We start from the raw sequence: 24,465 nt of genomic DNA, 5'->3' as shown, positions 1-24,465 counted from the left end.
TTAATCAATGACTGTCCAGGTGCATCATGGGAAATGTAGTCAGAGAAACAATCACATCAAGTAGTTTTCATTTATACAGTTTGTTTGTTTTTAACGTCATTAATCAGATTTATTTATTTAACTGTAAATATAAACTAAATCTTTTCCAGTTTTTATCTTTATAACATTTTAACACCTAAACTAAACATTTGATTGTTTACAGTGAAACTATATAAATAAATATAAACTATATAATATCTAATATAAATGTGTCTCATGTGTTTTACTGGAGAAACAATCTTCCTGGTTAATGTTGTAACATGATTTATTATATAAATCAGAAGTTAATATATATTTATAGATAAAAACTCTTCTTCTTCCATATCTGCAACACCCTTAAAAAACATCATTTTAAAACTTTTAGATTTAGTTGTTTTGTGTCTAAGTCTCCAGAGACGCTCTACGTATGAGACGAACATCTGGAATAGTTTCCCTCCTCTACACAAAGTGCAAAGTGAAGTGCCAAGGTTCCTTGCACACATAAATAACATATATATATATATATATATATATACATATATATATGTACATATATAAGAGCCGTAAGGGTTAGTGTCAGGCATCAAGGAAAAGAAAAAAGAATGTATAGTGTATTGAGCAGCTTAATGTCAGAGGGAATGAAGTAGAGCAGGTTTGTGTTTCTGTGTGGAGGACAGTTACGCCGCCTGACGTCATTAATTAAGTCTTTGAGCTGTTAATGATATTAATGATTATGAGACTAACTGAACATGACTTTATATCCTGTCTGAGGTCCTTCTGATGGTGTAATGTATTGTTTTAATATTTATTATTTATTAGGGACTACAGATGCTAATTAGCATCTTTGCTATAATCCGTCATGTTTACAGAGATGTTTAATATCGATGTGCATTGTAAAATAAAGTATTATTATTATTATAATAACTGAGCATCTTTATTTAACGGCTGTTGAACCAGTTTAATAGAACTATGTGTTTATAATACAGAGATTCATCTTTATATTTAATATTCTTCTTATTGTTGGTGATGTTTATGAATCCTGATTCTTTATAGACGTTATAATATATAATATATATAATATTATATGTATTATATATAATATTACATATAATATATATAACATACATATTATATATAATACATATTATATATAATATATATCATATTATATATAATATATATTATATATAATATTATATATATTATATATAATATTACATATAATATATATAACATACATATAATATATAATATACATATAATATATATAATATATAATATATATAATATATATAATATATATAATATATTATATATATTATATATATAATATATATAATATATATAACATACATATTATATATAATACATATTATATATAATACATATTATATATAATATATATTATATATAATATATGTAACATACATATAATATATAATATATATAATATATATAATATATATAATATATATAATATATATAATATATATAATATATAATGTTATATATAACATACATATAATATATAATATACATATAATATATATAATATATAATGTTATCGTCACATTTAATCATTTAAAGTCAGCCATCAGATTTACATCCTTTCATGTTTATTTCATGTTTTATTTGAACATAATTGTATCAAAAGTTTTATTAAAAAAAACACAAATAAAATAAAACTAATGTATAAAATAAATTCATCCTAAATTAAACATAACTGTTAATAATTTTCCTTCCAGCCATAAAAACTGATTTTCTTAATTTCAACCTTTCAGATAAAAGTAAATATTTAATCATCATTTAGTTTATATTTGTTTAATAAACAGGAAGTCAGATTTTATTGTTTCTGACTCAAACTGAAGCGCGTGCAGTTTAAGCATCAAACATAATAAAACATCATCTGATCAGCTGATTACTGATCAATCACTAAACTTTATTTCTAACCTGATCAACTTCCAACTTCCGCGTTGCACGAGCAGCAGGTCTCGCGCTCCAAAGCGTCTCGTGCCGGTGTCCACTAGTCTGACGTCAGTTTCCCGGGAAACAGATCAATAATAAAAACAGAAATTTTAAATAAAGTAAAATAAAATAAAATAAAATAAAGTTAGTTTTTTGGTCTTTCAGCAGCGCGAGCTCAGGCTGCTGCTGCGCCTGCGCTCTACTGTTTGTTTTGCTTCCGGCTTGTTCAGCTGAGTCAGCACTGCACTTCCGGTTAGAGCACAACCAGCTTCCGGTCCGAAGTTTCAAACTTGTTTACCATTTTTAATAAAAGTACAAATACTTCATTACAGTAAAAGTACTGCAGTATTATGAGTGATGTAGTATGCAGTATTACAGTAAAAGTACTGCAGTATTATAGTGATGTAGTATGCAGTATTACAGTAAAAGTACTGCAGTATTATAGTGATGTAGTATGCAGTATTACAGTAAAAGTACTGCAGTATTATAGTGATGTAGTATGCAGTATTACAGTAAAAGTACTGCAGTATTATAGTGATGTAGTATGCAGTATTACAGTAAAGTACTGCAGTATTATGAGTGATGTAGTATGCAGTATTACAGTAAAAGTACTGCAGTATTATAGTGATGTAGTATGCAGTATTACAGTAAAAGTACTGCAGTATTATAGTGATGTAGTATGCAGTATTACAGTAAAGTACTGCAGTATTATGAGTGATGTAGTATGCAGTATTACAGTAAAGTACTGCAGTATTATGAGTGATGTAGTATGCAGTATTACAGTAAAGTACTGCAGTATTACAGTAAAGTACTGCAGTATTATGAGTGATGTAGTATGCAGTATTACAGTAAAGTACTGCAGTATTATGAGTGATGTAGTATGCAGTATTACAGTAAAAGTACTGCAGTATTACAGTAAAAGTACTGCAGTATTACAGTAAAAGTACTGCAGTATTATGAGTGATGTAGTATGCAGTATTACAGTTAAAGTACTGCAGTATTATGAGTGATGTAGTATGCAGTATTACAGTTAAAGTACTGCAGTATTATGAGTGATGTAGTATGCAGTATTACAGTAAAAGTAATGCAGTATTATAGTGATGTAGTATGCAGTATTACAGTAAAAGTACTGCAGTATTATAGTGATGTAGTATGCAGTATTACAGTAAAGTACTGCAGTATTATGAGTGATGTAGTATGCAGTATTACAGTAAAAGTACTGCAGTATTATGAGTGATGTAGTATGCAGTATTACAGTAAAAGTACTGCAGTATTACAGTGATGTAGTATGCAGTATTACAGTAAAAGTACTGCAGTATTATAGTGATGTAGTATGCAGTATTACAGTAAAAGTACTGCAGTATTATAGTGATGTAGTATGCAGTATTACAGTAAAGTACTGCAGTATTATGAGTGATGTAGTATGCAGTATTACAGTAAAGTAGTGGTTTGGTCCTCTGACTGATATATTATTATTATGACATCATTAGATTATTAATAGTGAAGCATCAGTGTTAGAGCAGCATGTTACTGTTGTAGCTGCTGGAGGTGGAGCTAGTTTACACTACTTTATATACAGTTAGCTAGTTTAGTCCAGTGGTTCCCAACCTAGGGGTGGGGCCCCTCCAAAGGGTCAGCAGATACATGTGAGGGGGGGGGGGGGGTGATTAATGGGAAAGAAGAACAAACTAAGTTCTGATACACAAATGTGTTTTCAGGTTTTGGACTTTTTCTCTAATCTTTGATTTTTGCTGAAATATTGGATCATTTGAACATTTATAGAAATGAAAGCATGTGAGAAGTTTAGAGGAGCTGTTAACAACTCATAGACATCTGAGATGTAACTAAAGCTGTCAAATAAATGTAGTGGAGTAGAAAGTACAAGTACCTCTAACTGTACTACAGTAAAGTACTAGTACCTCTAACTGTACTACAGTAAAGTACTAGTACCTCTAACTGTACTACAGTAAAGTACTAGTACCTCTAACTGTACTACAGTAAAGTACTAGTACCTCTAACTGTACTACAGTAAAGTACTAGTACCTCTAACTGTACTACAGTAAAGTACTAGTACCTCTAACTGTACTACAGTATTGTATAAACAGACACTGACAGTAAGCGGCTGCAAGACGTTATTTTCTGATTGTTTCACAGCGGTTACGTTCAACAGCACTAACACACGCACACGCACACACACACACACACACACACACACACACACACACAGAGATTTTCTTTATTTCCTCTTCTAACACATCTGGAAGTCTGTTATTGATCAGCTGACACTTAGTTTAGTTATTTAAGTTTCACAGCTTTGTGATGTCATCATTCAACCAGCAGTTAAATGATTAAAGCACAAATATATTAAAGATATAACGTCTTAATGTTCTCAGAGTGAAACCAGAACGATGCTTCTGACTTTATCATCTACTAAATATTCTTCCAGGGAGCCGAAGGGTCAGAGTTCATCGCTTCTTTCTGTCCACTGAACATAAAACTCATTCAAATCAGAGTCAAACTATTTAATGTCAGGTGATGTGGCGGTTGCCTAGCAACAACAAACTGGAAGCTTCATTAGAAACAGCAAACAGAAAAAAAATATTTATTAATACAACAAATACAAAACTCTGTGTGTGTGTGTGTGTGTGTGTGTGTGTGTGTGTGTGTGTGTGTGTGTGTGTGTGTGTGTGTGTGTGTGTGTGTGTGTGTGTTCACAGCAGTGCACTCTTGGTGTATGACAGCAGACACAGTGATTGGTCGAACGATGCTCGGAGCTCCGCCCATCCCGCCTCCATCCGTGAGGAGAGTCGGGTCAGCGCGTCCATGGCAACGGCGTCCTGCGTCAGCGAGCGCAGGTGGAGCTGAAAAAACCCAAATCATTCAGACATGAGACAGGAAACAGGAAACAGGAAGCTGATGGACATAAAACTGATACTGCTGCTGTCTGATTGGCTGACCTTCAGGAAAAGCGCCAAGTAGGCGTGAGCCAGATCGAAGTCCCGCCCACTGGCCAACATGCTGTCAATCATCTGGATGAAGGCGAGCAGCAGGCTGCTGGCTCCGCCCCCGTCAGGTGACAGACAGGTGAGCTCCACGCTGAGCGCCGACGGCCCACAATCCTTCAGGAGCCGCAGGGGGGCGTCGACTGCAGAGAGAACCAATCAGAACGCTCGATGACATCACAGCCGAGGCCACAGCCAATCAACATTGTTCAAACCTCTGATGTCAGCATTTAAACATCAACAAACGGACTCACATGATTGGCTGTTTAGAGCGGCGAGCAGGGCGGAGCTGAACTCTGACCTCTGAGATAACGAACCCCAGCTCAGCAGCTTAGACTGAAACAGGAAACAGGAAACAGGAAACAGGAAACAGGAAACACTCACTGCAGGACGCCACCAATTAAACAAGAAGAAGAAGTAGAAAAAGTATGCAGGTGCAGCCGCTCTACCTGTGCTTCCTGTTCGGTTGCCGTGGGCGACGTGAAGCGTGGCGTGAGGCCGGCGACGGTGGGCAGGAAGAAGGGAGCGGCAGCCGGAGCAGCAGGAGGCGCTACGGGTTTATTCCTCCTCTGAAACAACAAAGAACAGATCAGTTAATTATAGTGTAGAGTCTTTATTATTACAAAGATTCTTTATTATAATATAAAACATGTTAGTAAGCAGATCTGAGCTCATACTGTTTATCTGCTGCACTGAAACACACAATGATCAATTATATTATATATATACATATGTATATATATTTATATATATACATATGTATATATATATATATATATACATACATATGTATATATATTTATATATATAACATACAGCAGTAACAGCTCCTCAGTAATTGTGTGTTTACAGGATGTTATGGTTCTGTCTTGTTATTCATAAACAGATTCTACATTATCTAACATTTCTCAAACCAAACATAATCTGTTCAAATCAAGTTAACATCTGGTGCCGATCCTAAAAACTACAATAATCTCCAAAACCCTTTAGAACTACTACTACTAATAATAATCATAATAATCATGATTATTATGATTATTATTATCATGACTCTGACCTTGATGTTGTCCAGCTGCAGCAGACTCTTCCAGCGAGACTCTGGCAGCAGTGACAGCGTCACTAGCTCCGCCCCCAGCTGCTCAGCTGACTGATACGCATCATCGGCCTCCTCTGATGTCACTTCCTGTTCCGACTCGTCCGCCGTGACGCCCGGCAGCGTCTCCGTGGCCGGCTGGTAGTCGGCTGGGAGGGGGCGGAGCCCAACGGGCCCACAGAGGCTCTTATTGGTCCTGAGGAGAGACGGTGAATACAGATTATTATTGATCTGATTGGCCGCTGCAGCCTAAACTGTGATTGGTCAGATGTGGTAAAACACTGAGAGCTGATTGGTTCAGACCAGAGGTAAATGCCCAGACTGTCCACGTGAGCCGTCGCCAGGAAGTCTCCCGTCGGAGACAAGGACACGCCCACCGGCGCCATGGCAACCAGGAAGCAGTCAACGAGGCTGAGGGGAAGCAGGAAGTGATATCACTCAACAAACACTCCATAAAGTTATTTGAACGTGTCGGACGGTTCCACTCACCTGCCGGAGGGAAGGTCCCAGGTCCGGATGGTGCAGTCCATCGCCACGGTAACCAGCCACCGCCCGTCTGGGCTGAACGCCTGCAGAGAGAAGCTAACGTTAGCATGATAGCTCACATCATTAGCTGTTAGCAGCATTAGCTTCGTGGACCCACCATGTCGTTGATGTTGCCATGGTGACCGGCGAACTTCCTGACGACCCGCCTCGTTTCCGTGTCGACCACCAGCAGCGTGAAGTCATCCAACGCTAACGCTAGCATACCGCTAACAGAAAGGAACAGAAGAACAGTTAGCATAGTGCTAGCTGTTAGCATCGTGCTAGCTGTTAGCATCGTGCTAACTGTTAGCTACCTGTCTCTATGTAGCATCATGCTAGCCGGTGCAGCGGGTAGCTTCAGCTCTACTTCCTGTTTCCTGGTCTTGAATCGCCAGAACTTCAGCAGCCAATCAGAGGCTGTGGTGAGGGTCAGCTGGTTGAGCGTATCCGTGGCAACACCACGAACGACCCCAGCGTGTGCTGGTGGGGACAGGAAGAGGAAATCATGAAGGGTCACATGACTCAGCAGAGCAGCAGCTGTCGGTTGTCGAGGTGACCTCACCTTGATCATCGTTGCCGTAGCAACCGCGATGGAGGCCGGACTGCAGGTTGTACACGTCGACGCGACCGCAGGACGAGCCAATCACAGCGAAGTTACCGCAGGAAGTGATGTCAACGGCCTGGAACGATACAAGAAGTCATGTGACCCTGACAGGAAGTTGGGGGGAGGAGCCAAGAGAGACACAGGAAGTTACTGTGGCGTTACCGTGGCAACAGTATCCCTGCGGCAAGATGGCGGCTGCAGGTGGTGAGCTCCCATAGTGCACCGCTGGTAGTTCCAGGTGGTCGTTGCTCGGCGACCACGATGACACGCTACGATACCATCCCAGTCTGACTGACGCGCCGCCGCTGACCAATCAGAGAGCAGCAATCAGAGAGAGTGTGTGTGTGTGTATGTGTGTGTGTGTGTGTGTGTGTGTGTGTCTGTGTGGATGTGTATTTGTGTGTGTGTGTGTGTGGATGTGTATTTGTGTGTGTGTGTCTCACCAGAGGAGAACGCAGTGATGGCAGGAAGACGCAGCTCCTCATAAGACAGACCTTTCTTTTTCTTCTTTTCTTTCTTCTTGTTGATGGAGCCTACACACACACACACACACACACACACACACACACACACACACACACACACACACACACACACACACACACACACACACACACACACTATCAGACATCAGCAGAGTAAAGTAGAATGGGTTCCAGCTCCTAGTTTATGCTGCTTTAGGCTTAGACTCCCTCTGTACATTTATATTCATATTAATGCCTGACGTCTTTCTGTATGTATGTGTGTGTGTGTGTGTGTGTGTGTGTGTGTGTGTGTGTGTGTGTGTGTGTGTGTCTGTGTGTGTGTGTGTGTTTGTGTTTGTGTGTGTAGTTAGTGTGTACTGACCGTGTCCGAGGTTCTTGTTGAAGCGTTCGTGTACAGTAGAGAAGGACTGCAGCGTCCCGTCCTGACCTGCAGGGGGCAGCGTTTAGTCTCAGTGTGAACATGAAGAATAATTACAGATCAGATGAAAGGAAACACGATCCGCACAGATGGACGGCTTCCTGTTTATTTACCAGCACTGAGGATGTTTTTTCCATCGTTGCCGTGGTGACAGATGGTGGTGGGGGGGGCGCTGTGGCCCTGCCGACTCCGCAGCAGTCTGGCCCCGCCCCCCTCCTGGTCAAATATCCACACCTGAAAATAAAACATTATTTACTTATATCCATAATATCTGGATCAGTGATGTCATAAAGTCTCCATGTGGTTTAGTTTAAATGTAAAGGGTTAAAATGTGAAAATAAACTTATGAATAACTTCACACATTCTTTTTTTGTGGACCCAGCATCAAATTTCTGCTTTTAATCCATTTTGAGAGAATATATTAGAGGATTATGGCAAAAATGTCTAAGTGGTGTAACCATAAAAACTTTGTACCAAATAATTCAACTTGCTTAAAAACAGTAAATTCTCAATAAAACACCATATCAACTAGTTTGGCATGATGTGATTGGACGATGTCTCACCTTGATGGAGTTGTCGGCTCCATTAGTGACCAATAGCGGCTCTCCGTGCAGGAAGGTTGCCGCGGCGACGGCCGTGCTGTGAGCGTGTGTCTGCTGACCAATCAGCTGCCTGCGCTCCAGATCCCAAAATGCAATGTGTCCCTGAGGACTGCAGGACGCCAGGACAGGGGGACCGTCTGAGGACAGAGGAAACATCAGAGGAGACATCAGAGGAAACATCGGAGGAAACATCGGAGGAAACATCATAGGAAACATCAGAGGAAACATCAGAGGAAACATCGGAGGAAACATCAGAGGAAACACCGGAGGAAACATCAGAGGAAACATCGGAGGAAACATCGGAGGAAACATCGGAGGAAACATCGGAGGAAACATCAGAAGAAACATCAGAGGAAACATCGGAGGAAACATCATAGGAAACATCAGAGGAAACATCAAAGGAAACATCGGAGGAAACATCGGAGGAAACATCAGAAGAAACATCAGAGGAAACATCAGAGGAAACATCAGAGGAAACATCGGAGGAAACATCGGAGGAAACATCGGAGGAAACATCGGAGGAAACATCAGAGGAAACATCAGAGGAAACATCATAGGAAACATTGGAGGAAACATCAGAGGAAACATCAGAGGAAACATCAAAGGAAACATCGGAGGAAACATCGGAGGAAACATCGGAGGAAACATCAGAAGAAACATCAGAGGAAACATCAGAGGAAACATCGGAGGAAACATCGGAGGAAACATCAGAGGAAACATCACAGGAAACATCAGAGGAGACATCAGAGGAGACATCAGAGGAAACATCAGAGGAAACATCAGAGGAAACATCAGAGGAAACATCGGAGGAAACATCGGAGGAAACATCAGAGGAAACATCGGAGGAAACATCGGAGGAAACATCGGAGGAAACATCAGAGGAAACATCAGACACACAGGTAAATATTTTTACCTGTCCTGAAAGCGAGCGAGCTGATTGGTCCCCATTCTTGTGTGAATGTCATCATAGTTTCGTCCAATCGGATGTTGTGAATTATGATGCGACCCGTTGCCGTGCCGACGCCGACCACGTCCACCGCGGGACTCTGGGAAATAAAGTTAATAAAATTAATAAAAATACAATTATTCTCTGATCAATACATTTCAATCAGCTGATCACAGTATTGATTATTGATTACTGACCTGCTGCAGAGCGGTGACTCCTGCCGACCAGCCGGGGAACGTAAACAACAGCTTACTGCAGACACATAATCAAAAATCACTGATCAATAATCATTGATCAATAAACACTGATCAATAATCACTGATCAATACACACGGATCAATAAACACTGATCAATCATCACGGATCAATAATCACTGGTGTAATTAGTTACGCTAACATGCTAACATGCTAACCTGGTCTTGATGTTCCACAGCTGCAATGCACCCTGGGAGCTTCCCAGCAGCACCTTGTTCAGGTAGGTGCTGGGATGCATCATGGCCGACGGGTCAAAGGTCGCTGGGTCAAAGTGCAGCTGGAGGTAGACGTCTGCAAAGCATGATGGGAAACAGAGTCCATCAGTATTGATCAATGAGGAGGCTTAGCAGCACGATCAACAACTATAAATAAACTTTATTAATAAACTTTAATAAGTCGGTCAGTCGGTCCTGACTGTCATGTGACCAAAGTTAACGAAGGAAATCAAAGATCAATAAACTTTTATTGATCAGCTGATGTTAAACTGCCCCCCCCCCCACTCACCTCCCCCCTGGACGTCCCACACGATGACATCACCGCCGCTGTCAGCTGAGATCAGCTGATCTCCAAGAGGAAGCAGCAGGCGCACTTCCTGTTTGTGACCATGGTAACGCATCACCACCTGTACGGAGAGCCGGCAGGGACAAATTCATCATTTATTATAAAAATCAAAGTTTAAAACTAATTAAAATAAAACCTGAAATTTTTTTTGAAGTTTTTATTTCACTAAATCAAATGTTATTTTTGATCCTGTTTGTTTTCTCTGCTCTGGACATTAAACGCTACAAATAAAGATTCAATAAGTAAATAAATAAATAAATAAATAAATAAAGCATTAATGATAAAATGAATAAATATTAAAGTGTCCTCGCCTCTTTGTTGCGGGCGAAGGCGCTGATTTGTCGCCCTGCGGCGGCGAACACCAGCATCCTGTCTGCTGCCACACAGGTGATGTCATCAGGTAGGCTGTTACCTAGGCAACCAGGACATTACATCAGACATTTTCACAGCAGCCAATCAGAGAGCAGAACACTCAGGAAGCATCATCAGAGATTTTGTTTAAATATTAATAAAAAGAAAGCAAAAGAAAAAACTCACTGACAGAGACGATCCCCAACCGGTTCACCTGAAACCAATCAATAGATAATCAATACATCATCAATACATCACCAATACATCATCAATACATCATCAATACATCATCAATACATCATCAATACATCATCATTGTATGGTGGCCTCACTAAAAATACAGACACCATCATTTGTGTGTAGTTCTGTGAGTGTATTTGTGTGATTTACTTTTATTTCTGTGTTTTTATTAACATGTTATCATTTATACTGATTCTTTCTTTTATTTGTATTTATATTTATTTAGTTCGTCCAGTAGAGCGCGCTGTACTGTTTACAATACTCTCTGTAACATGAGTTAGCATCAGAGCAGACAGTAGTGCTGACTGAGTGAGGCAGTGTCTCCACATTAAGATACCAACCAGTTAGTGAAATACCATCCTACATCATCCTAGACCAACCTACACCATCCTAGACCAACCTACATCATCCTAGACCAACCTACACCATCCTACATCATCCTACACCATCCTACATCATCCTACATCATCCTAGACCAACCTACACCATCCTAGACCAACTTACACCATCCTAGACCAACCTATACCATCCTAGACCAACCTACACCATCCTACATCATCCTACACCATCCTACATCATCCTACATCATCCTACACCATCCTAGACCAACCTACACCATCCTAGACCAACCTACACCATCCTAGACCAACTTACACCATCCTAGACCAACCTACACCATCCTACATCATCCTACACCATCCTACATCATCCTACATCATCCTACACCATCCTACATCATCCTACACCATCCTACATCATCCTAGACCAACCTACACCATCCTACATCATCCTAGACCAACCTACACCATCCTAGACCAACCTACACCATCTTAGACCAACCTACACCATCCTAGAGCTGGCTCTGTGGTGGGAGCTGAACTGGAGAGCTTCACTACCCTGAACAAACTGCTCACCATCATGGATCAATGAAGGTCCTCCATCACCCAGCAGAAGATGATCAGAGGTTACGATCACTGCTGACAGACGGAGTCACTCATTTGTCTCCAGAGCCGTAAAACTGTTTATCTGACAATAAAAGGGAAAGAGATGCTCTGCTTAATCTCCACCCTCTGTATCTCTAGTTTACCTGGACTACATTCACCTTAAACTGTGTATTGCACTATATTTCTATTTTTGCACTTTATCACACAACCTCAGCCTCAGACTTTGTTTTATTTAGTATTTAATAATTTAGTATACTGTTCTTAATATTTTTATTCTTACCCAATTTATATTTATACAGATTTTACTCTTTACATTCCTGTTTATGTTGTTTGTGTATTAAGCTGCTGGACTCTACAGAGGATCAATAAAGTTTACATCTATCTATCTAAAGAAGAAGAAACAACCTGAGAGGAGGTTATGACGTCAGCAGCCTGTTTCTGGACCCTCACGATGACGTCAGCTATACGTCATATAGTAGTTTTTAACCCTCATGATCAGCTGACAGATCAATAAGTATCAGTATCGATCAGCAGTGTATGACGTCAGAGTGAGATGTTCTTACGTTAAACGTGTGGAAGCTTTTACCGACCGCCGTCACCACGTAGAACTCCCGGTGCTTACGGTGGTACCGGAGCGCGTGCGGCACGTGGTTGGAATAAAGTCCCAGAACCCGGAAACCGGAGAACAGAGAGCTGCCGCCGCCGGTCATGTCTGCTGGTCCCGGTGCTCCCGGTGCTTCCGGTGGTCCCGGTTAACGGAGAAAATAAACAAATAAACAAACCGGAGCCGCTGCAGCACCGATAGAGGAATCACGTGTGGGAGCGCCCGGAAACTGAGTCCGACTGGAAACAACTAACACCACCAAGGTTCCGCCCTCCTTCTTCTTCTTCGGTTTATAAAACAGCTGAGAGCCGCGACAGCGCCTCCTGCCGGACGGCAGAGTGTCCAGCACGCGCTGCGCGCTCCAGCTGTGTGCAGATGAGCTGTTACTGTATAATATAATATAATATAGTATAATATAATATAATATAATATAATACAATATAATATAGTATAATATAATATAATATAATATAATATAATATAATATAATACAATATATTAACATATAGTAAGTGCTGTATTTTGTACGGATAAATGATTGAGTGTGTAGATCAGCTGTATTTCAGACAGTATTAGCTGTGACTGACACACACACACACACACACACACAGATCAGATAACAAAGCTCCAGCATGTAAATCATACCTGCATTGGGAGCTGCAGTGTGACTATCTTCTTATTTTAATATGAAATTAAATGTATTTAATGTAAGAAACTAATTTAAACAGTTTAGTTTGGTTAAACACATCATGAAGAGAACATAAAGAGGAGGAATCATTTTTAATCTTTATATAATAATAATAATAATAATAATAATTAAAACTGCAAGCAGTGTCGAAGGGCCCTCGCACCCCCCCGTTTACCCCCCCAACTGTAACGCCGTACATGCACGTCGGTGCGTGCGGCGGTCGCAGGGCTGTCAAAACTGGCATGTAGATGTCTTTGCTCCTGTGCCTTTAATTGAACATTGTGTGCAGCGGTTAATGTCTCCACTAGATGGCAGTCTAAGACCACAAATGAGTCTGAGTGACTTCTAAGCAATAAGGAAAGTGGGTGAAGGGTCAAAAAATCATTAAGATTGAGCATTTTTGCCTGGATTGCAGACTTCCTGTTGGACTTAGGATATGGGTCCAAGAGGCTTTTTTGTGCGTCTTTACACGATACATGTGTTTCCCGAATTTGGTTTGTCTACGTCAATCTGAGTGGAGGGGCTTGATTTTTTAAATTTTCTAGGGGGCGCTATTAATCAATTTTTGCGTCGGCCATTTCCGCGCTCCTTAAAATATCAAAGTGTTCTCCGGATCGGACATGATTGCAAGTTTTGGTGAGTTTTGGGGCATGTTTAGGCTGTCAAAAAGGCGTACAACTATAATAATAATAAAAATTATCCAGATTGAAAATTTTAGCCTGGATGGCCGACTTCCTGTTGGACTTAGGGTATGGGTCCAAGAGGCTTTTTTGTGCGTCTGGACATAATACATAGGCCTTGTCGATTTCATTTCTCTATGTCAATGTGGAAGGCGGGGCTTAAACTTTGAAATCTTCCAGGGGGCGCTGTGGAGTCATCTTCTCACTTAAAAATCCCAAACTTTGTCAGTAGTCAATCTGTGTGAATGTTGACGTATGTGTACAATTTGGTGAGTGTAGTAGTTTGTGAAAATGTACAAAATGGATAAAGGCATTAGGGGGCGCTATTGAGCTGTTGTGCCACGCCCAGGGGCAATTACGGTCTCAAATTAAAGTACTCCTGAGTGTGAACCTATGTGGGCAATTTGGTGATTCTGTGAAGACGGGAAAGTCCTTTAAACGCTGTTGGAAAAATGGTAAATTGACGCAGGAAATGCACAATAACTCACTTCCTGTTAGAGCAAAAATTTTGAAAAAAATAATTTGAGGGTTTACCCATGAGTGCTATGAGTCCTGTAAATTTCACTAAGATCAGACAAAGTTTGTGGTCACATGACCTGCTGTTAGGGGGCGCTATGGAGACCCCTTGCCACACCCACCCCCAATGATGTTGAAATTGAAACGGCGTCACCAAGTGTGACATTTCACGCACTGCATGTATAAACATCCGACAATGTATGGAGGAGTTATAAGGAGTTGTTTGTTTATACAAACAAACAACTGCCACGCCCACCTGGTATAACGTAGGTAAAATCTGTCGTCAAGTTTACATCATCAAGGTCTGATGATGATACAATGCGAATCTTAAGTCTGTGGAGTCAAAACTGCAGGAGGAGTGCGTTAAAGTGCGAGGCCTGGAAAAATGCACCTGTGGCGGAAAAAATGCACCTGTGATCCAAGATGGCCGACTTCCTGTTGGACTTAGGGTATGGGTCCAAGAGGCTTTTTTGTGCGTCTGGTCATGATATATATGATTCCTAAATTTCGTTCATGTACGTGCATGTAGAAGGCGGGGCTTCAACTTTTAATGTTCTAGGGGGCGCTGTAGAGTCATTTTGGCACTTAAAAAGTTGCGGTTATACCAAAAAATAATATTCGTGAGTCTTGACAAGTGTGTCCAATTTGGTGAGTTTTAGAGCTTGTCAGTACATGCTAAGTGGGAAAAGGCATTAGGGGGCGCTACTGAGCTGTTGGGCCAAAATATTGGGCAAATGTGGTATCAGATGAAAGAGCTCATGGTTTGAAACCTACGTGGCAGGTTTCATGATTCTGTGAACATCATAAAGTCCTCAAAGCGGTGTTCGAAAAAATGAAAATCGGTGCACGCCACGCCGCGTGGACGACTTCCTGTTTGGTAAAAAAATTCCACAAAATTAATTTCCCAATGATCCGATGTGAGCTGTAACATATTTAAATTTCATGCCGATCCGAGAGGATTTGTGGTCACATGACCCGACGTTAGGGGGCGCTAGCGAGTCCCCTTACCACGCTTGCGTCCAATCACGTTAAATTAAATACATTTTCACCAGCTGCGACGTGTGTGCAGAATTTCATGAGTTTTCATGCATGTTCAAGCCGCCAAAAATGCGCTCAAAGTGGCGGCATAAGAACGTGAAAAATAATAATAATAGGAATAATAATAATAATTCCGGCAAAAGCAATAGGTCCCTCACTGACTTGTCAGTGCTCGGGCCCTAATAATAATAAGAATCCTGGCAAAAGCAATAGGTCCCTCACTGACTTGTCAGTGCTCGGGCCCTAAAAATCATCCAGATTGAACATTTTTGCCTGGATGGCCGACTTCCTGTTGGACTTAGGGTATGGGTCCAAGAGGCTTTTTTGTGCGTCTGGACATAATACATAGGCCTTGTCGATTTCATTTCTCTATGTCAATGTGGAAGGCGGGGCTTAAACTTTGAAATTTTCCAGGGGGCGCTGTGGAGTCATCTTCTCACTTAAAAATCCCAAACTTTGTCAGTAGTCAATCTGTGTGAATGTTGACGTATGTGTTCAATTTGGTGAGTGTAGGAGTTTGTGAAAATGTACAAAATGGATAAAGGCATTAGGGGGCGCTATTGAGCTGTTGTGCCACGCCCAGAGGCAGTTATGGTCTCAAATTAAAGTGCTCCTGAGTGTGAACCTATGTGGGCAATTTGGTGATTCTGTGAAGACGGGAAAGTCCTCTAAACGCAGAGGGAAAAACAGAAAATTGACGCAGGAAATGCACAATAACCGACTTCCTGTTAGAGAGAAAAATTTGAAAAAATTAATTTGGGGGTTTACCCATGAGTGCTATGAGTCCTGTAAATTTCACGAAGATCAGACAAAGTTTGTGGTCACATGACCTGCTGTTAGGGGGCGCTATGGAGACCCCTTGCCACACCCACCCCCAATGATGTTGAAATTGAAACGGCTTCAACAGGTGTGACATTTTACGCAGTGCATGTATTAACATCCGACAATGTATGGAGGAGTTATAAGGAGTTGTTTGTTTATACAAACAAACGACTGCCACGCCCACCTGGTATAACGTAGGAAAAATCTGTCATCAAGTTTACATCATCAAGGTCTGAGGATGATACAGTTCCAATCTGAAGTCTGTGGAGTCAAAACTGCAGGAGGAGTGCGTTAAAGTACGAGGGCTGAAAAAATGCACCTGTGGCGGCAAAAATGCACCTGTAATCCAAGATGGCCGACTTCCTGTTGGACTTAGGGTATGGGTCCAAGAGGCTTTTTTGTGCGTCTGGTCATGATATATATAAATCCTAAATTTCGTTCATGTACGTGCATGTAGAAGGCGGGGCTTCAACTTTTAATGTTCTAGGGGGCGCTGTAGAGTCATCTTGGCACTTAAAAAGTTGCGGTTATACCAAAAAATAATATTCGTGAGTCTTGATGAGTGTGTCTAATTTGGTGAGTTTTAGAGTTTGTCAGTACATCCTAAGTGGGAAAAGGCATTAGGGGGCGCTACTGAGCTGTTGGGGCAAAATATTGGGCAAATGTGGTATCAGATGAAAGAGCTCATGATTTGAAACCTACGTGGCAGGTTTCATGATTCTGTGAACATCATAAAGTCCTCAAAGCGGTGTTCGAAAAATGAAAATCGGTGCACGCCACGCCGCGTGGTCAACTTCCTGTTTGGTAAAAAAATTCCACAAAATTAATTTCCCAATGATCCGATGTGAACTGTAACATATTTAAATTTCATGGCGATCCGAGAGGATTTGTGGTCACATGACCCGACGTTAGGGGGCGCTAGCGAGTCCCCTTACCACGCTTGCGTCCAATCACATTGAATTAAATAAATTTTCACCAGCTGCGACGTGTGTGCAGAATTTCATGAGTTTTCATGTATGTTCAGGCCACCAAAAATGCGATTCATTACACGGCATAAGAGCGTGCTTAATAATAATAATAAGAATCCTGGCAAAAGCAATAGGTCCCTCACTGACTTGTCAGTGCTCGGGCCCTAATAATAGTTGAACCTGATGCTCTGAGCATCTGGAGCAGTTCTACATGTTGCTCCATCACACTGAACCCTTTCATTCATTATCTCACTGAAGTGTTATTTCATGTTCCAGACTCAGAGAGCAGCAGAAGTTATTCTGCCTCCTGCTGGTTCAGAAATATAAAGTATTAACTGAAACACAAAATAAACCAACATGAACAATAACATCACTTCATTATAAAACATTAGATTCAAAAGAGGTTACAATGGAATATAAGATAAAATCAATTAAGATACAACAGTAGATAGATGGATAGATAGATAGATAGATAGATAGATAGATAGATAGATAGATAGATAGATGGATAGATAGATAGATAGATAGATAGATAGATAGATAGATAGATAGATAGATAGATAGATAGATAGATAGATAGATAGATAGATAGATAGATAGATAGATAGATGTTGGTGTTTATTTCTTCTCTGTAAAGGTTTTCAGTTCATTCTTCATCTTCATGAACTCATCAGTGACTCTCTGACACTGATCAGCTGACTGGAGCATGTTGTCTGTGAGCTTTTTATCTTCTTCAGGAGTCGCAGTGATTCGGAGGATAGTCACAATGAACTTCAACAGATTACCTATGAAATCCATCACGACTGCAGTGATAGTCAGAGTCTCTCCACTCCTCTCTCTCAGGTCAGACACTCGTCTGAGGATCTCCTGAAACTCTTCCACACCTGACAGAACTTCTTCACTCTGAGCTTCAGTTGATTTTTGTTCCAGCTTTTCACACATCGTCTTTATTTCTTGCAGGTCTTTCTTCAGCGGTTCAACGATCTTCATGAATTCTTTTCCCTGTTCTTCTACTTTCTTTGCACTTCCATTCTCTATCAGTGTTTTTCTTATGTTTACAGCGACTACAGCAGCACCTCCTGCTCCTACTAATACTGCTCCTGCTGCTGCTCCTGCTGCTGCTGCTGCTAATGATGCTAATGATGCTGCTCCTCCTGCTGCTGCTCCTCCTGCTCCTGCTACTGCTAATGATGCTAATGATGCTGCTCCTCCTGCTGCTGCTCCTCCTGCTCCTGCTACTGCTAATGATGCTAATGATGCTGCTCCTCCTGCTCCTGCTACTACTAAACTCGCCCCTCCAGTGACCGGAGCTGCTACAAGGCCCAAGAATCCAGCTCCTGCAGTAACAAGTCCGACTCCTGCAGTAACAGCTCCAGCTGTTCTCATTCCATCTGTTTTCCTCTGCATCTCTTTTACTTCAGCAGCGATCCTCTTGAACTCTTCTATAATCTCTCTCATCTTTTGTTCCTTGTTGTCAAACTCTGTTATGAAAGAAACAGCATGTTCAATAAGTTTGTTCATTAATTCAGAAAACTCTGGTGGCAGAACTTTACTCCATCTTCTCCTTTTTAGACCCGTGGCCATTTTCAGGAAGTTTAGTCCTGACTGAGCGCGTGCAGTAGTTTAGTCCTGACTGAGCGCGTGCAGTAGTTTGGTCCTGACTGAGCGCGTGCAGTAGTTTAGTCCTGACTGAGCGCGTGCAGTAGTTTGGTCCAGACTGAGCGCGTGCAGTAGTTTAGTCCAGACTGAGCGCGTGCAGTAGTTTAGTCCTGACTGAGCGCGTGCAGTAGTTTAGTCCTGACTGAGCGCGTGCAGTAGTTTAGTCCTGACTGAGCGCGTGCAGTAGTTTAGTCCAGACTGAGCGCGTGCAGTAGTTTAGTCCTGACTGAGCGCGTGCAGTAGTTTAGTCCTGACTGAGCGCGTGCAGTAGTTTGGTCCAGACTGAGCGCGTGCAGTAGTTTGGTCCAGACTGAGAGCGTGCAGTAGTTTGGTCCAGACTGAGCGCGTGCAGTAGTTTAGTCCTGACTGAGCGCGTGCAGTAGTTTAGTCCAGACTGAGCGCGTGCAGTAGTTTAGTCCTGACTGAGCGCGTGCAGTAGTTTAGTCCTGACTGAGCGCGTGCAGTAGTTTAGTCCAGACTGAGCGCGTGCAGTAGTTTAGTCCTGACTGAGCGCGTGCAGTAGTTTGGTCCAGACTGAGCGCGTGCAGTAGTTTAGTCCAGACTGAGCGCGTGCAGTAGTTTGGTCCAGACTGAGAGCGTGCAGTAGTTTGGTCCAGACTGAGCGCGTGCAGTAGTTTAGTCCTGACTGAGCGCGTGCAGTAGTTTAGTCCAGACTGAGCGCGTGCAGTAGTTTAGTCCTGACTGAGCGCGTGCAGTAGTTTGGTCCTGACTGAGCGCGTGCAGTAGTTTGGTCCAGACTGAGCGCGTGCAGTAGTTTAGTCCTGACTGAGCGCGTGCAGTAGTTTAGTCCTGACTGAGCGCGTGCAGTAGTTTAGTCCTGACTGAGCGCGTGCAGTAGTTTAGTCCAGACTGAGCGCGTGCAGTAGTTTAGTCCAGACTGAGCGCGTGCAGTAGTTTGGTCCTGACTGAGCGCGTGCAGTAGTTTAGTCCTGACTGAGCGCGTGCAGTAGTTTAGTCCTGACTGAGCGCGTGCAGTAGTTTAGTCCAGACTGAGCGCGTGCAGTAGTTTAGTCCTGACTGAGCGCGTGCAGTAGTTTAGTCCTGACTGAGCGCGTGCAGTAGTTTAGTCCTGACTGAGCGCGTGCAGTAGTTTAGTCCTGACTGAGCGCGTGCAGTAGTTTAGTCCAGACTGAGCGCGTGCAGTAGTTTAGTCCAGACTGAGCGCGTGCAGTAGTTTAGTCCAGACTGAGCGCGTGCAGTAGTTTAGTCCTGACTGAGCGCGTGCAGTAGTTTAGTCCAGACTGATTCTGTGGAGAGAAGAAAACACACGTTGTTTTACATCTCATAACATCGATCAGCTGCTCCGTCTGACAGGAAGTTACACAATAAAAGTACTCCTTACTGTTATTTACTTTACTTTGTAGGAGCCATGAATGAATCATCAAAGAAGACCGAAGCAAGAAAAGCTGAACAAGTGATGAGAGATGGATGTAAGACAGAGTCCCTCCATCCATAACAAGCACATCTGTTCTATAAGTTTTACTATTATAAAGTTCTCATTTAGTAACATCGTACTTTATTTTAAAGCTGTTAACAGATTGTTCCTGTTCTATGTTTCAACTCTAAAATGACTTTTATCTGTTCAAAGAGAAAAAGCTTCAGTCATGGCGCTTCATCGTCAGCAGGGGTCGCTGTCCTCTTTAAAAACAAGGCCAGATTATTATATTATTATATCCCATAATGCAGATAACATGGTCAGTGGTTGATTCTCATCACAAATATTGATGATTTGAAACTAATTTTAATCAACATATAACAAACTCACTCAAATAAATATTGGACATTCAATGAGTAAAAACAATTATTACTGTCTATCACATCTCTGAAGATCAACAGCTAACAAATGTGAGTTCATTAAATACAGAATTCATAAATATAATATCTCATTAAGTAAAAATATTAAAAAAGAAAGAGACATTATAAACAGTTGAAGTGAAGATGATAATCAGCAGATATCACATCCAGAGCTACGAGGAGAGAAGAAGCTTCAGATCTCTTTTGGTTATTAATCACAGATGAAATCTGTCAGTTCTATAACTCTATAACTTTACAGCTGTAGAGAAAGGAGAAAGGATTGTGACACTTTTCTAATAGATATTGCACAATATGTCCCTGAGGTAACAATAGCAGAGCTTGATGCCGTAATTGGTGGACTCTCTCTTAACAAAGCCCCGGGTTCAGACGGCCTCACACTTATATATAAGTATATATATATATAAGTATATATATATAAATATATATATATAAGTATATATATATAAGTATATATATATATAAGTATATATATATAAAAGAAATACTCAAACATACCAAACATTAAACAACATTAACACAGAGTTCATTATTTTTGTTTGTTCAAATTAAACCAAATTCTATCATCTCTTGAGAGTAATGAAGGAGATTGTTCTATACACAATAACAGAATGCAAACATGCTGTTGTTCCTGTGAAGCTGATAATCTCACACAATGTTTATTAAAAAAGAAATACCATGTTTGTTATTGTACATTTAAACTGCACAGAAAGCTGATGTCACCTGCTCATCTTCACTGTCTGTTTTATCTGAGACTGTGAAGCAGCCTCGTCTGTTAACATGGATCCAAACCAGAAGCTTCCTGTCAGAGTCTCACTGATCTGATTCTTACCTGTTTGTTGAAGAAGTTGAACACGATCAGTCTTCACTGCTCTCACCATCTGTCCTCAAACAGTTTCACTTTGCAGAGTTCTGCTTCTCTGAAATCACATGATCAGAAAAGTCTGTGACACAAACAGCAGTTAAGTCTATCAGTGAACCCGCAGTACTACATTACACACTCACCTGGTTGCATTCCAGGTGTGGGGCGGGGATGTCTTCCTGCATGCCTGAACTAGTTCGACAGGTACTTGCTGATTGCTTGACTGAAAAAACAAACAGTTTGTTGGTTCGTACAGAATAAACAGAATCATTTAAGAAAATGATCTATTGATCTATTATTATCTATCTAGTGAGAGGAGCCGGACTCTGTTCTGGAGTCAGCAGGGTGAGAGGAACGGTAAATGGATTGTACTTATATAGCGCCTTTCTAGTCTTTTCGACCACTCAAAGCTCTTCATACACCGTTGGCATAGCAACGGGGATTTTGGGGTTAAGTGTCTTGCCCAAGGACACATCGACATGTAGACTGGAGGAGCCGGGAATCGAACCACCAATCTTCCAATTGGAGGACGACTGCTCTACCTCCTGATCCACAGATACCCTGAGGAGCCAGGCGGTGTGGAGATACTCAGAGTACCTGGCCTTCTTGGACTCTCTGGGCCCTGGAGGGGCCACGGCCCGCTGAGTCCATAGTTCTGCTGGGGGACACGATGGAGAAACCTGGAGGGGGGCGATTGGGAGGAACGGCCCCATCTGAACCTGAGTGGTGTTATTGGACTTGTGTGCTAGCCATGGATCAGAACAAACACCAGGATCCAGCATCAGGAGGATCAGAACCTGCTACCAGAACACCTTAAAGGTCCAGGATCCACTTTGTAGTGGTGCCATCAGATCTGCGGCCGTATGTCTCAGACACTCTGGTGAAGAGAGGAGCAGAGCTGTGGTGGATCAGGTGGGGGGGGGGGGGGGGGGGGGGGCTGCCGGACCTGGGAAACATAAACCAGTAGTGAGGCTGAACTGGGAACGTCTGGCTCCCGTCCACCAGACCTCCAACTGCTCCAGAGGAACTTCTCCTGCATCCTGGGGCAGGCTGATGGAGTCAGAGTGGACCATGTTCAGGCTGCTCAGAGCTGAGGAACTCCTAAACCCGACCAACAGAGCTGGATGATCTAGTGGATCAACTTTATGATTCATAACTTGAGACACGATGATGAGTTTTAGCTGCAGATGGTTTGAATCCACATGAGTTCATTATTCAGTGAGAACAGATGACCTCATGTATAACAGCAGAGGTCAGAGTTCACACATGATGAAAGCAGCTCCTCATGTTTAATATATATCACATCATCTGTTCTCTGACTCTGTGTTTACATTTATAACCTGATAATGACTTCTTGACTTCTTTACTTCTTGACTTCTTTACTTCTTGACTTCTTTACTTCTTTACTTCTTTACTTCTTTACTTCTTTACTTCTTGACTTCTTGACTTCTTTACTTCTTTACTTCTTGACTTCTTGACTTCTTGACTTCTTGACTTCTTTACTTCTTTACTTCTTGACTTCTTTACTTCTTGACTTCTTGACTTCTTTACTTCTTTACTTCTTTACTTCTTGACTTCTTGACTTCTTGACTTCTTGACTTCTTTACTTCTTGACTTCTTGACTTCTTGACTTCTTTACTTCTTGACTTCTTGACTTCTTGACTTCTTTACTTCTTGACTTCTTGACTTCTTTACTTCTTGACTTCTTGACTTCTTGACTTCTTGACTTCTTGACTTCTTGACTTCTTTACTTCTTGACTTCTTGACTTCTTGACTTCTTTACTTCTTGACTTCTTGACTTCTTGACTTCTTTACTTCTTGACTTCTTTACTTCTTGACTTCTTTACTTCTTGACTTCTTGACTTCTTTACTTCTTGACTTCTTGACTTCTTTACTTCTTGACTTCTTTACTTCTTGACTTCTTTACTTCTTTACTTCTTGACTTCATGTCAAACAGGAGTTCTTCTATCATGATGAAACTAATCTTCACTCTGTGAAAAGAGAAAAGAAAAGTCACACGTCTCAATATCTGGAAGAGAAAGTTACAAATCAGATGATCCTTTAAAGGTTCTCAGAGGTGAACCAGCCAATCAGTGAGTGTGTGTATATGTGTGTGTATATATGTGTGTGCATATGTGTGTATATGTGTGTGTGTATATATGTGTGTGTATATATGTGTGTGCATATGTGTGTATATATATGTGTGTGTATATGTGTGTGTGTATATGTGTGTGTATATATGTGTGTGTATATGTGTATATATATGTGTGTGTATATTTGTGTGTATATGTGTGTGTATATGTGTGTATGTGTGTGCATATGTGTATATGTGTGTGTATATATGTGTATATATATGTGTGTGTATATTTGTGTGTATATGTGTGTGTATATGTGTGTATGTGTGTGCATATGTGTATATGTGTGTATATATGTGTGTGTGTGTGTATATATGTGTATGTGTGTGTATATTTGTGTGTGTGTATATATATATATGTGTATGTGTATTTGTGTGTGTATATGTGTGTGTGTGTATATATGTGTGTATATGTGTGTGTGTGATTAGCTTCAGATAATTAAATTATTTCAGTTTATATTTTGTAATAATTGATTTTAACTTAAGACTGAATCAAGTTCTGAACGTTGATCCCAGATGTGTGAACGAGGTCCAGACTGCCCCCCCCCCCCACAGGAAGTGACCCGCTGCAGCATGGCGAGCAGTAAGGGAGGGGTCATAACACCAATAACTGATCAATACATAGATTATAATGAATCATTAAACCATGGAG

The 24,465-nt window shown here is 41.2% G+C and overlaps 2 protein-coding genes across 2 annotated transcripts in view; both read right to left on the bottom strand.

Moving 5' to 3' along the window:
• Positions 1–2,185, bottom strand: part of man2a1 (mannosidase, alpha, class 2A, member 1) — a 90,326-nt gene extending 88,141 nt beyond the window's left edge. Inside the window, exon 1 of the mRNA XM_062434306.1 lies at positions 1,969–2,185. The gene's annotated coding sequence lies outside the window, so the exon portion shown is untranslated. The remainder of the gene's footprint in view (positions 1–1,968) is intronic.
• Positions 2,186–4,574: 2,389 nt separating this feature from the next.
• Positions 4,575–12,818, bottom strand: wdr36 (WD repeat domain 36). The gene is made up of 22 exons (XM_062434367.1): positions 12,573–12,818; positions 11,012–11,039; positions 10,786–10,886; positions 10,418–10,535; positions 10,072–10,204; positions 9,856–9,910; positions 9,626–9,758; positions 8,674–8,849; positions 8,224–8,344; positions 8,054–8,119; positions 7,651–7,740; positions 7,370–7,512; positions 7,166–7,283; positions 6,918–7,083; positions 6,722–6,830; positions 6,568–6,647; positions 6,382–6,489; positions 6,043–6,274; positions 5,435–5,554; positions 5,240–5,321; positions 4,941–5,128; positions 4,575–4,844 (listed from the first exon to the last, which is right to left on the bottom strand). The coding sequence occupies exons 1-22, from the start codon at positions 12,717–12,719 to the stop codon at positions 4,695–4,697; spliced, it is 2,664 nt and encodes an 887-aa protein (XP_062290351.1). The 5' UTR covers positions 12,720–12,818; the 3' UTR covers positions 4,575–4,694.
• Positions 12,819–24,465: the final 11,647 nt, after the last annotated feature.

This window comes from Scomber scombrus, chromosome 15 (genome assembly GCF_963691925.1).
Source record: "Scomber scombrus chromosome 15, fScoSco1.1, whole genome shotgun sequence".
Taxonomy (NCBI): domain Eukaryota; kingdom Metazoa; phylum Chordata; class Actinopteri; order Scombriformes; family Scombridae; genus Scomber; species Scomber scombrus.
This window is presented reverse-complemented; position numbering and strand designations above follow the sequence as displayed.

Coding starts and splice junctions, on each gene's coding strand:
- wdr36 (XM_062434367.1), bottom strand. CDS start 12,719: ATGACCGGCGGCGGCAGCTCTCTGTTCTCCGGTTTCCGGGTTCTGGGA. Junction 6,648..6,721: donor ATGGCAACATCAACGACATG/GTGGGTCCACGA, acceptor TTCTCTCTGCAG/GCGTTCAGCCCAGACGGGCG. Junction 4,845..4,940: donor ACTTGGCGCTTTTCCTGAAG/GTCAGCCAATCA, acceptor GGGTTTTTTCAG/CTCCACCTGCGCTCGCTGAC.